We start from the raw sequence: 14,435 nt of genomic DNA on the forward strand, positions 1-14,435 counted from the left end.
GAGAATGAGTTAGAGTAGAATTAGAAGAAAGAGAAGTGAATAGGGTAGAGTAAATTAGAAGAGAAAATGATAGTAGAATTAGAGATAAGAGTGAATAGAGTAGAGTAGAATTAGAAGAGAAGAATGAAAGAGTAGAGTAGAATTAGAGAGAAGAGTTGAATAGAGTATAGAGCCGAGTAGAAGAAAGTGAGAATAGGTAGAGTAAGTAGAATTAGAAGAAAGAGTGAATAGAGTAGAATAGAATATGAATAGAAGAGGTAGAGGATACGACAGTGAATAGAGTAGAATAACACAGAACAGAACAAACAAAACAAAACAGACAAACAAACAGAACAAGTAGTAGAACAGATAGAACAGGATGGAACAGACAGAACCAGAACCAGAACAGAACCCAAAATAAAAAATAGAATAAATATAATGAAAATAGGAATAGAATAGGAACGGAACGGGAACCTGACCCAGACCTAGAATGGAATGGAAAAAAAGAAAGGAACAAAACAGATACTTTATTTGGCCAATGTGATTGTCCATAAGATTATAACAGAATCCGTAAGAACGTCTCTTTCCTATCTCTCAGGGACCCTTATCATTTCCATTCAAATTCGCGATAAACATTCTCTGGCGCCCCGTTTCCACCCTTTCTTCCTCTTTCTCACCAGTTCTCCTTAAAAAACCATTCAACAACCACAACAGACTCCCTTCTCCGTGGCCGAACTAAGAGAGGCAACGGGCTCCGGATGCCGCGGCCCTACTTACTCTGCTCTTCGAAGAGGTCCCAATGTCCTTGAGGGGCTCGGTCGCGGGATTTTGAGCAATGATGCTTTTGATCTCGTTCAGTCTCCTCCTCCACCGAGCTGAGGGTCTCTCGGTAGGGGCCGCTCCCCCACCCCCGTGATCTCATGGACTTTTGCCTCTTCCAGGAATCTCTGGGTCCTATGGTCAACTCGGTGACGATGACGTCCCAGAGAGCAAACACTGATGGCAAGGGCACAGTCTGGAAGATTCCCGAGTAGCCTCGGGCATTTATCACAACGTGGACCTTCGACGCTTCCCCAGATGCACTGGCCGTTGACGTTACATTGGAGAGTCTGGATGCCTCGGGAATCGCACTCGCAAGCTGAATGAAAGAGGAATAAAATTTGAGCGCTAGAACCCGGATGTGGAACCACTATTATCACCCCAAAATTACACAAGAACATATTCCTTAACTGGAATATCTTAGAACCATGGATGTAGGAATGAGCACCACAGAATAGTTAACAGAGTTTACTTTAATGAATACTAGATTTTATATTTCACCTGGACATTCATACTTCTTCCTTTTTGCCCCACCTCCTCCTCCTCCTCCTCTTCTTCTTCCTCCTCCTCTCCTCCTTCTCCATTCACTCTCCTTCACCTCCTTGCCTTCTCTTCATCCTTCTCCTTACACTTCCTCTCTTCTTCTCCTTCCTCCCTCTTCCTCCTCTCTCCTCCTTCTCTTCCCTCTTCTCTTCTCTCCTCCCTCCTCTCCTCCTCCTCTTCTCCTTCTCCTCCTGTCTCCTTCTCCTCCTCTTCCTCCCTCCTGTCCCTCCTCCTCTTCTCATCTTCCTCTCCTTCTTTCTCTTCTTCTCCTCTTCTTCTTCCCTTCTTCGCGTTCTCTTCCGCATTCTTCGTCTCCTCTTCCTCTTCTTCACCTCCTCCTTCTCTCCGCCTCCTTTCTTACTCTCCTCCTTCTCCTTCTCCTTTTCTTCTCTCCTTCTCCTCTTCCACTCCTCTCTTCTTCTCATCTCTTCTTCCTCCATTCCCTCTCCCCGCGCTCCTCCGCTTCTTTTGGTTCTCCTTCCTCCGCGCTCTTCCGCTCCTCTTCCCGTTCCTGCCTCCTCTTCTCCTTCCCTTAGAAGGACCTTGGAGGTCTTCTAGTCCACCCCCTGCTTAGGTAGGAAACCCTATAACCATTTCAGACAAATGGCTATCCAATCTCTTCTTAAAAGCTTGGGGACTTTACAACTTCTGGAGGCAAGTTGTTCCACGGTTAATTGTCTTCACTGTCAGGGACTTTCTCCTATTTCTAGGTTGCTTCTCCGCTTGATTGGTTTCCACCCTGTTTCTTGTCCGACCCTCAGTGCCTTGAGAATGACTGGACTCCGCTCTTTGTGGCACCCCTGAGAATTGGAAGGCGCTATCATCTCCCCTGGTCCTCTTTTCATTAAACGAACCGACCCAGTTCCTGCAACGTTCCTCCTATGGTTTTAGCCTCCAGTCCCCTAATCATCTTTGTTGCTCTTCTCTGCACTCTTTCTGGAGTCTCCACATCTTTTCTACATCGTGGCCACCAAAACTAATCCGTGTTCCAAGTGGGCCTTACCAAGGCATTATAAAATGGTATTAACACTTCACCTGATCTTGATTCATCCCGTATCCCACATCTAGGTCACCTGGATATTCCTTCCAAACACTACAGCCAGTCCTCAACTTACAATCATTATTTAGTGACAGTTCACTTAACAAATGTTTTGTGGAGAGCAGTAGACACAGAAACTACAAGGAATGGACTCAGAGCATCAAGTCACATCTATTCACACTGACATACTAGTGGCCAAAATTGTGGAAACCTTTTGGGGGAAAGTGTACTTTTGAGGTTTGATGGCTAATAACACACTTTATTTTTTAGTAGTACCAAAGCTATATATCAATGGAAAGATAATTTAATCAAGAATGCAATGCAACAAGGTTTATTCAATTATCTGCATTCTATGAAAAGTTAGCCAAATAGCTAGCAACAAAACCCACTTAATAGAAGCAATCATTCAATCTTGGTTTCACATTGTAACAGCTGCAGAATTAAAAGACTTGGTTCACTCCCTGGAAGTCATTGTAAAGCCGTAATTCATACTAAAGGTTACCCAACTGTTCTGAACCCCTCTTCCGTCCAGTAACGAATACCGAGACAAGCTTAACTGGAATTCCCAGCACTTTATTAGCAGGAAACATAAATCTCGGTGGCTGAAAGCCCAAGCATAACAAACAGATAAGAACCTTGGCAGCAACTTAAACTTTGACAGAGACAGATAACAGCTTCTCTAGCATTAAGAATGAAGTTGAATCCTGCAAACCCAGACTCCAGAGTCTCTCCTTACATACAATCTGAGAGGAGCCTAATTACAACCACCTGGGTCCAATTATCTTTGTAACTGCATAGCTGTTCTCTCCGTCAATCTGCCTGGTGTTGCCGGGCATCCAGGACCACCTCCCTTGTCTCCTCGTCACTACTCCAAGGCCTGACATCAAGAGCACACTCCCTTCGGCTCTCACTGCTGCTCCATGCCTCAGGCGCCGCCTGGTGGCCAACCAGCCTCTCTGCGCCCTGCTTGGCGTCGGAACCCTGTCCAGGGTCCTCCACCTCTTCCAGAGCTGACTCATAGGGCCCCTCACTGGCGGAGTCTGTTTGCAGCTCCAACGGCTCCTGCTGGGCCACAACACCCAACTAAGTATTAACTGACATGGTGATAATTTTTGTACATCTCGTTTTTTTCTACGTGTTTCACTTTTCTTCTTTATGACTGCTCTTCTAATAGCAAATCCTTCATAAAAGTTCTTGCATTACATTCTTGATTAAATGACCTTTCCACTGATATATAATTTTATGGTACAACTCAAAAAAAAAAGTGGTGTAATTAGCCATCAAAAATACTGTACTTTTCCCAAAAGGTTTCCACAATTTTGGCCACTACTGTAAATTTACCATTCTGCAAATTCAGATATCTATTCCTGGAGATTTTGCAGATGAGACTGGACCACCATTTTTCTGCAATGGTAGCTGGTCTTCTACTGGATCCATCAAGATTTCTTTTCCTTATGCAAGCTTTAATCTAAGACTCAGTTGTGAGTGCAGCTTATGATCCACTCAGATCAATGGCAAATTTTCCATCCATAGAAATGGTTCTAGATCCCGCCCAGAATGGACAAACAATTCAACATTATACTACACATATTCACTGCAGCTAGGATTGCTTTCGCACAAAACTGGTGGTGGGGGGAATCAATACACCTGCAGACGAAATAATAATTAGAAAAGTATTCGAATTTGCAGAGATGGACAAAAGACTATAGAGCTAAAAGAAGAGAAGAATCTGATTCTATAAATATGGAATAGAATTGATAAGTGGCTAGAAAACAGAAGCCGAAACAGAAAATAGAAAAGATAATATAATGGTGATAATGAAGAATTAATATTATTATAAGTGTTAGTACTACTGTTATATATTATTGGACAAGGTAAAAATCAATAGGAAGGCAATACAGAATGGAGAACTATAAAGGCTACATGAAAGCCGATACATAAGGCTGTATAATTTACTTTATTGTCATGTATGTTTTGCTTTTCGTTTTTTTCTTGCTGTGTTTTTCTTTCTGTTTTTAAAGATTAAAATAAAAACTATTTTTTTAAAAAAAGAAAATGATCCCATTCATCAGAGTGAATTGCAAAAGAGAATCTGCAACGGACAGGAATATTTTGTTTAGTCTACCGCAAACAGCCAGATTGGATTAAAACGAAGCTGGAAATTGCGACCACTTAAAAAACTTGTTGTTAAATAGACCCAAACAGATGTGACTCTCCTCCCCACCCCTGTGAGAAATACCAGCTGTTCTGCGACAAACTCCGAATGAGATCATAAGCATATATGGCAACATTCAGATTTTCTTTGACATCCGGCAAATTAAAGCTATTAGAAATTCAGTGCCTTGTCCAATGCTTCCCGATATAAACTTATCACTTTCCCAGTTTTATCATCTAGTTTCGCATCCACAATTGCGTTTATAAAGTCTCCCACTACAAAAATATTTTCATACTCCAACTCTGCTATGTTTCTTATGTAATTTACTGTAAAAGTCCTCTTGTTTACTCTTTGGTGCATAGATTGCTAGCAGGAGTACCTGTTTATGAGTCATTGTTACTTCCACCATCAAAATCCTCCCTCCCTCCACCCACAAATATTTGCTTAGCATTGACTGTTAATTTAACATAGAGCGCTACTCCTCTCTTCTTATGCTCTTTCTTCAAATCTCAACCAAAAATGCTCTGTCTTACAAAGTGGCAAAAAAAAATATCAGAACACAAAATACAAGCTCTTGTAGATGACCCTCACTCTGTCAAGGACCTTGGAGTATTCATCTCTAATGATTTAAGTGCCAGAACCCACATTGCCAAAAAGGCATTAAGAGTTGTTAACCTAATCTTGCGTAGCTTCTTCTATGGTAATATTGTACTGCTAGCCAGAGAATACAAAACCTTTGCTAGACCAATCCTCGAATACAGCTCATCTGCCTGGAATCCACACTGCATATCGGAGCTAACACAATTGAGTAGTCCAGAGGTATTTCATGAGAAGAGTTCTCCACTCCTTTGCTCACAACAGAATCCCTTATGCCACCAGACTTGAAATTTTGGGCTTAAAACTTAAACTACACCATCTTCAGCCTGACCTAAGCGTAGTACATAAAATTATCTTCTACAATGTCCTACCTGTCATGACTACTTCAGCTTCAACCACAACCACACATGATCACACAATAGATACAAACTCAAGGTAAACTGCTCCAAACTTGATTGCAGAAAATACGACTTCAGCAAGAGTTGTCGATGCCTGGAATGCTCTACCTGACTCTGTGGTTTCTTCCCGAACCCCCAAAACTTTAACCTTAGACTGTCTACTCACCCCATTCCTAAGAGGTCTGTAATTGGGGGGGTGCATAAGCACCAATGTGCCTACCGCCCTCCTAATCTTCCCTTTTATTCGTATCCATTTCACGTATTCATAATCATGTCAATACTTATATCTGTTATATAATAGAGGCGAATTGATGAAATAAATAAAATGAAATAAATAAAATGAAATAAATAAAATGAAATAAAATAAATGAAATAAAATAAAACAGAAGCCCTTCTGGATTTTTGTTTTCGAGTTTCTGGTTTGCAAGCCCTGGATCCTTCTCCAAATAGTCAAAAGTTCCCATCAGAAAACGTGACAGGACCAAGGGAGGAGGAAGGGGACGGAGGGGAAAAAAACCCCACCATTTATTTAAACGGATTGGCATTCTTTAGCCCTGTTGGTAAAAAGGCCATTTAAAGGAGCAAATTGCCTCAAACAAAACTCGGTTCTCTTGTGGAGAATTTGATCAATTGTGTGTATGTGTGTGGGGGGTGGGTGGTGGTGGTGGGGGAAATGTAGTTGTCCAACCCTTCAACTTTACTGTTGGGTGCAATTTTAACAAAGTGGCCTTTTTGTTCTCCGAAATAAAAGCCCGACACATAAGTCCTTTATTTTCTTCAAAGTCCCTCCAGCATCCACACTGCGAATGGTTGGCGATGGAATTTATCTCCCCTCTGGCAATTCATTTTGCTTTGAACATAGGTCTGGGGGGTGGGAGTGGACACTGGGGTAGGTGGGGAGGTCCCACTTAACCCTTAAATGTTTAGTTTTGGAGAAATGACTCACTAATCGATCGAATTCCCAAGCTGGGTCAAACAAATGTCATCAGTTGAAGACCTTCTGAAGATCCCCAAGTGCCTTCTAGCCGTTTTATTTATTCGTTTATTTGTATCCCGCCTTTATTATTTTGATAAGTAACTCAATGGCGCAAGATTTATCCAACAGACCTTCCTTCCTTCTCCTATTTTCCCCACAACAACTAAGGTGGGGGGACTAGAACTCACAATCTCCTGGTGATTGGCCAAAAGTAATCCAGCTGGCTTTCCTGGCTAAGACTGGACTAGAACTCCCAGTGTCTTGGTGATTGGCTCAAAGTCACCCAGCTGGCTTTCATGGCTAAGGTGGGACTAGAACTTTCGGTCTCCTGGTGATTGGCCCAAAGTTACCCAGCTGGCTTTCATGGCTAAGGCGGGACTAGAACTCCCCATCTCCTCATGATTGGTCCAACATCACCCAGCCGGCTTTCATGGCTAAGGCAGGACTAGAATTCCCCATCTCCTCATGATTGGTCCAACATCACCCAGCCGGCTTTCATGGCTAAGGCAGGACTAGAACTCCCCATCTCCTCATGATTGGTCCAACATCACCCAGCCGGCTTTCATGGCTAAGGCAGGACTAGAACACCCCCATTTCCTGGTGATTGGCCCAATGTCACCCAGCCTATTTCGTGGCTAAGACGGGACTAGAATTCCCAGTGTCCTGGTGATTGGCCAGCCAGCTTTCATGCCTAAGGCGGGACTAGAGCACTTGGTCTCCTGGTGATTGGCCCAAAGTTACCCAGTTAACTTTCATGGTTAAAGTGGGACTAGAATTCACAATCTCCTGGTGATTGACTCCAAATTATCCAGCAAGCTTTTTGACTAAGGCGAGTAAAACGTATCATCTGATCTCCTGGTGACTGACCCAAAGTCACACTGCCATCTTTCAGGGCTACGGCAGGACTAGAATTCCCCACCATCTGGTTTCTAGCTTGGGCCTTAACCACTGAACCAAAATGGTTCTTTTTAGCATATTTCATATTTAGCAAGTTACTGGTTGTGGGAGATCCCCCCAATCCTACCCTTCCAACTCTGTGATTCTGTATTCTGTGTAAATTACTCTGTGGGCTTCTTGATCCAAAAATTGGGGGCATCTAGATCGGTTTTATGATTGGCCAGGCCCACCAATGACAGCCATTTGAAGGACAGACAACCAGCTTTCGGGGGGGGGGGGAACTGACCAGATCTGTATTCTTTACATTCCAAGCATACTTAACCTTCTACCAATATTAGAACAGAACAAAACACGCAGGGAGAATGTAAACTTGTCTTAGCTGTGAATGAATAAACATCCCTATGGACCAGAAATCAACGCTCAGATACTTCATCATGATATCATCCTATATAAAAACAAGAGTTTGGCAAGTCCGGGCATAATAGATTGAAGGAGGGTTCAGGGAAAACTGGATCATGGTCAAAGAAGACAGCAGAGGAGGGCGGAGAATTCAGAAGTACTTCCCACAAAGAAGGATTGAGGAAACTAGAACATTTGACCTTGAGAAGACCCCAAAAAAGGGGATACGATAACATTCCTCAAATACCAAGAGGACATCTGGCGGAACGAGGTCGATGCACTGTAAATTGCCATTCCAGGATGCAGGAATGAAAGGTTGAGGTTATAGGAAGGGAGATACTGGCTGAAGGGAGGAGAAAGTCACATCAGGTTTCTTGGCTTTGAAACTAATATCCAGAGATACAGTAGCTCTTCCCTCATTGAATAGGCTCAAGTAAAGGCTGGGCAGACATATGCCAGAGACGGCTTCAAAATAGATATCTCCATAGAACAGAGTTCTTGGATTTAATGACCTAATATTTGGTTCCTTCCAACTCTATAATTCTATATTTGAATCCATATAGAGATGGATCTCTGACCTGATAGAGATAGATAGATAGGTAGATAGGTAGTAGGTATATAGATACAGATAGATAGATAGATAGATAGATAGATAGATAGATAGATAGATTAGATGATGATGATGATGGATGGATGGACAAAGACAGACAGACAGATAGATGGACAAAAATAGATAGATGGATGGATAGATAAATGGATGGATGGATAAATGGATGGATAAATGGATGGATGGATAGATGGATAGACAGACAGATAGATAGATGGACAGATAGTTGGACAAAGATAGATAGATGGACAGATGGATGGACAAAGATAGATAGATAGATATAGTATAGATAGTAGATGATAGATAGATAGATAGATAGATAGATAGTAGATAGATAGATGGATGGATGGATAAATGGATGGATGGATAAATGGATGGATAGATGGATAGACAGACAGATACACAGACAGACAGATAGATGGACAAAGATAGATAGATAGATAGATAGATAGATAGATAGATAGGGTAGGTAGATAGACGAACAGATAGATGGACATAGATAGATTGATGGATGATAGACAGACAGTATAGATAGCTAGACAGATGGAAAACAGCTGGACAAAGATAGATAGATAGATAGATAGATAGATAATATAGATGATAGATAGATAGATAGATATAGATAGATAGATAGATAGATAGATAGATAGATAGATAGATAATGATAGATATAGTTTGGATGGATGGAGAGGGAGACAGAGAGAGACAGGAGATCTTCCTACTACTATCTTTCCTACTACCCTCTCCTATAGGTAGCTTATAATTTATTGCTTGTTTGTTTCTTATGATTTATGATTGTATCTTTTGATTTCTGAATCTATGACTTATCACTTTGTTGTTTGCATGTACACTGAGAGTATCTCATCTTTCTCATCTTCTCATCTTTCCTATTACCTTCTCCTATTGGTATCTTATACGTAACTGATCACTTGTTGATTGTATCTTATTTTTATGGTCTACATGACATCACTTTGTGATTGTGTGTACACCGAAAGCTTCTGCACCAGAGACAAATCCCTTGTGTGTCCAATCACACTTGTCAAAAAGATTCAATTCTATAGATAGATTATAATATCTCTCTCTCTCTCTCTCTCTCTCTCCCTCCCTCCCTCCCTCCATCACACACAGACACACACACCACACAATGCAATAAGAGTGAGTGGAAAGAAAGAGCTGTGTGTAATTGGCGCAGATGTTGGAAGCCAAAGAAGACAAACTGAATGAATGAATGAATGAATGAATGAATGGAAGGAAGGAATGATAGATAAATGACTGTTTATGTGGTCATAAAGACAAAAGTTGATATTTGCTGTCTTATCTCACCCAGGTTTGAAAGAAAGATATGGCACTTCCTTCCAAAAATAGAAGATAACACTAGGACCATCAATGCCTAAACAAACACAAGGTTTAGCTATGGCTTCTCACCGGAGGGGAAATCCAATCTGCTATCTCACACACACCCCATGACCCAGGAGAACATGTTTATTTAAGAACAGGCCAATTTATATAAACTCCAAAACAGGAAACAGTCAAGTACAGGTAAGTAAGGTGAGGTCTCAATTTCCATTCCCATTTTTAAAACATTTCTTTTTTTTTTAAAAAAATGAAAGCTGGAAATGGGGCTGTTTTGCCTTTTAGAGGCTACTCATTTCCTTAATTCGTTAAAAAAAAATTCCACTGAACTACTGACATTTTGCGTCCATTATAATTAAATTATAATTAAATGGTCACCTAACATCAAAAACGTCATCAAAAAAGCACAACAAGGAATGTTCTTCCTACACCAAGTCAGGAGGCTCAAACTGCCCAAGGAGCTGTTGATTCAGTTCTACAGAGGAATTATTGAGTCTGTCCTCTGCACCTCCATCACTGTCTGGTTTGGCTCTGCAACCCAACAAGGCAGACACGGATTTCAACGGAGAATTAAAACTGCAGAAAAAAACAATGGCTGCCAACCTGCCTTTCATCGAGGACCTGAACGCTGCACGAGTCAAAAAGCGGGCTGTGAAAATATCTACTGACACTTCGCATCCTGTACGTCAATTGTTTCAACTCCTACCCTCAAAATGACGCTATAGGGAATTGTACACCAAGGCAACTAGACACAAGTACAAGGACAGTTTCCCTCTGAATGCCATCACTCTGCTTAATAACTAATTCCCACAACAGTCAAATTATTTACTAAGACTTTATTACTACTCTTCCTTCCCAGACCTATTTCTTCCCACTTATGACTATAACCATGTTGCTTGTATCTTTACAATTTATATTGTTTTTTTTCCTAGTACGATTTGATTGCTTATTAGTAACCTATTACTAAGTGTTGTATCATGATTTTTTATCTTATGATTCTTTATGAATGTATTTTCTTTTTCTTTTTGTACATTGAGAGCACATGTACCAAAAACAAATTCTTTGTGTGTCCACCCACGCTTGGAATAGAATTCTATTCTATTCTATTCTATTCCTTTTCTATTCTATTCCATTCCTTCTCTATTCTATTCTTATTCCATTCTATTCCATTCCATTCCATTCTATTCCATCTCTATTCTATTCCATTTCATTCCTTTTTTCTATTCCATTCTATTCTATTCCATTCCATTCCTTCTCTATTCCATTCTATTCTATTTTATTCCTTCTCCTATTCTATTCTATTCTATTCCATTCCTTCTCTATTATCCATTCCATTCTATTCTATTCCATCTCTATTCTATTCCTATTCCATTTCATTCCTTTTTTCTATTCTATTCTATTCTGTTCTATTCTATTCTACTCTATCTATTCTATTCTACTCTACTATATTCTATTCTACTCTATCTCTATCTCTACTCTACTCCATTCTATTCTACTCTACTCCATTCTACTCTACTCAACTCAAACAAATTCTACTGAAATGCTGACAAGATTACACTTTCCATACAACTCTGCAAAATCTTATTTTAGTTTTTTATGTAAGTGTGTTATTCATAAACTACTGTTTAAATCCAACAATGTTAAATTTAGCTACAATAAAACAGAACACCAGATAAGCGGAGATCTTTTTAAAGTCCTTTGCAGAAATCATAACTGCAACATAAGAGGCTAGCCTTGGTTAGCAAGTCCAGGATTAATATATTGCAACATTAAGATACTTAAGGATGGTCCTCTTATCTATTCCAGTCTTGCATCTAAGTTCTTGCATCCAAATAAAATGAAACCAACGTGAATAGTACTTTGTTCGTTCCGCAAACGTCATCGCAAAAGAAACCATCCTTAACTATCTCGGATTGTCCTGAGGATACCAGAATCCTACCAATGCTGGTTACAGGTTGCCCTCGGCTCATTTAATGACTGGTCGAAGTTTTGCCACCTTCTCACAAACAAAGCCAATGGGGAAACTAAATTCACTTAACAACCATGCCACTAATTTAATTTAATTTAATTTATTAGATTTATAGGCTGCCCAATCCCGGATGACTCCAGGCGGCTAACTCAACTGCTGCAGTGATTCACACTTAAAGTGCGGTTAAGACAGGGCGTAAGATGGGCAAAAAACTCACTGAACAGCTTGTCTCTCTTAGCGGCAGAAAGGTTGGGCTCAACTGTGGTCGTAAGTCGAGGACTACCTGCAACGGGATATTTGAACATATCCCTGGAAAAAGAAGGAAGGGTGAGCCAGGAATAATAACATACTCACCTTGGCAGCCGATGGTAGGGTCACCCCAGAAATATTCCTGGCATTCCGTACAGGTGCGCCCCCGAATCCTGGCATACATTGGCATTGCCCAGTGAACTATTAAAAGGGGAAGGGGAGAGAAACAAGTTTAGACCACCACAGGTCCAGTACTAAAGCCAGGCTGGCCATAATATGCATCCATAACTAGGAACTTCAACATTTTTTAAAAATATAGTCAATTCACCCAATTCTCCTCTTAACTGCATTCTTTCTAAATCACGGCAGATGCTATGAGAGAAGTACGTAGAAAAATCCGCTAGCTTTCACGCCTAAGGCGGGAGTAAAACTCACTGTCTCCTGGTGATTGGTCTAAAGCAGGGATTGGCAATCTGAGGCTCTGGAGCCGCATGTGGCTCTTTCAATCCCTCTGCTGCGGCTCCGTCCACAGTCGGCGGCACAATTTTGAGAAGAGCTTCCAGTTTGGGGGGGGGGGAAGCACGGCGCGCCAGGAGGAGACACTATGGGAAGGGGCGAGTTTTCCAGTCGGCTCCACAATTGATAGGGCTTTCGGTTAGGACAGAGAGAGGAAAAAGGGCGCTGGGCTAGGAGGAGACTCTATGGTGGGGGAACCGGACTCCGGTCAGCTCCAGAATTGAATGGGGGGAGGGTACTGGTTAGGACCTTGTGGCTCCCGGTGTTTTCTTTTCTGTGGGAAATGGGTCCAAATGGCTTTTTGGGTGTTTAAGGTTGCCAACCCCTGGTTTAAAGACACCTGACAGGCTTTCATGCCTAAGGCAGAACTAGAACTCACTGTCTCCTGGTGATTCATCCAGCCGGCTTTCATGCCTAAGGCAGGACTACAATTCACTGTCTCCTGGTGATTGGCCCAAAGTTACCCAGCCAGCTTTCTTGTCCAAGACAGGACTATAACTCACTATCTCCTGGTTACTGGGCCAAAGTTACCCAGCCAGCTTTCTTGCCTAAGACAGGACTAGAACTCATTGTCACCTGGTGTTTGGCCCAAAGTCACCCAGCTGGCTTTCTTGCTGAAGGCAGGACTAGAATTCTCAGTCTCCTGGTTTCTAGTCCAATCCCTTAACCACATCCCCAAAAGGCCTCTCTTCTGCAGGGAAGAATTCCTCCATCATTTCCTGGAGCACGTGTTTTACATCTTAGATATCTGAAAGAGCCAGAGCTAGCATCCCTCTGCCATCCTTAGAGAGGCAGGTGATGCAGTGGGTAGAGTGCAGTACTGCAGGCCACTTCAGCTGACTGCTACTGCAGTTCAGCGGTTCAAATCTCACCGGCTCAAGGTTGACTCAGCCTTCCATCCTTCCGGTGGGTGAAATGAGGACCCTGATTGTTGGGGGCAATATGCTGACTCTGTAAACCGCTTAGAGAGGACTGAAAGCCCTATGAAGCGGTATATAAGTCTATTGCTATTGCTATCCTTAACTCCGATAAAGCTTCCTCACCTCGTGCAAAGACGGGCCGAAGGAATGTTCCGGATTACAGGCGCAGGTTTCGCATCCGGTCCCACTGCTCAGATTCCATGTGTTTGGGGCGCAATGATCACAATTCCTGTCCAGCCACATTGGGGAGACACTGACACTGGCCTGTTTCTTCTTCTCGCAATCGCAGTCCTTCGGAGCTGTTGCAATGGTGAGGCACGGTTCCCAGGTAATTGCAGACACATTCTGGAAGGAAGGAATGGCCAAAAGCTTACGGCAGGGGAGTCAAAACTCAATTTCATTGAGGGCTGCATCAGGGTTGTGTTTGACATTGGGTGGGGGGGAACGTTGTTTGTGTGTGTGCCAGGGTGTGTGTAGCCAGCTCGACGTCACTTGTGTCAGGGGCTCCTGTGGTGACCCGAGCACTCCTGCCAGTGAGAACGAGTTCCCGAGCTCCGTTTTCGGCTGCAACCGCCTCCTGCAACTGTCTGCCAGTGAAAATGGAGCTCAGGAGAGCCGCTCTCCTGAGCACCATTTTCGCTGGCAGAGGCAACGCGGGCCGGTCCATCACTATTTCCAGCCTGCCTCGCGGGCTAGATGTAAGCACCCCCCGCGGGCCTTGAGTTTGGCATCCCTGCTATAGACAATAATGGATAGATCTTGCAATTCAAAAAGGGGAATCTTTTGCAAATATCTAAGGCAGGGGCGTCAAACTCGATTTCACTGAGGGCTGCATCAGGGTTGTTATTGACCTTGCGGGCGAGGGTGTGTGTGGCCAGGTGGGCATGGCCAGTTTAACGACACTCATGTAAGGGGGCGCCTGTGATGGCCCGATCACTCTGCCAGCAAAAACAGAGCTCGGGAGGGTGCAACTCAGTGGTGGTTCCGGGAGGTACAGCCCAGTACGGCCATACCGGTAG

The 14,435-nt window shown here is 42.6% G+C and overlaps 1 protein-coding gene across 1 annotated transcript; it reads right to left on the reverse strand.

Annotated features, from left to right (window-relative positions):
- Positions 1-714: 714 nt before the first annotated feature.
- On the reverse strand, positions 715-14,427 carry LOC116511722 (laminin subunit beta-1-like). The gene is given in 9 exon segments (XM_032221889.1): positions 715-840; positions 842-880; positions 882-937; positions 940-1,019; positions 1,021-1,117; positions 12,086-12,142; positions 12,145-12,181; positions 13,540-13,761; positions 14,422-14,427. Coding segments are annotated over 9 exon segments (720 nt in total).
- Between the last annotated feature and the right edge of the window lie 8 nt (positions 14,428-14,435).

Source organism: Thamnophis elegans, chromosome 7 (genome assembly GCF_009769535.1).
Source record: "Thamnophis elegans isolate rThaEle1 chromosome 7, rThaEle1.pri, whole genome shotgun sequence".
NCBI lineage: Eukaryota > Metazoa > Chordata > Lepidosauria > Squamata > Colubridae > Thamnophis > Thamnophis elegans.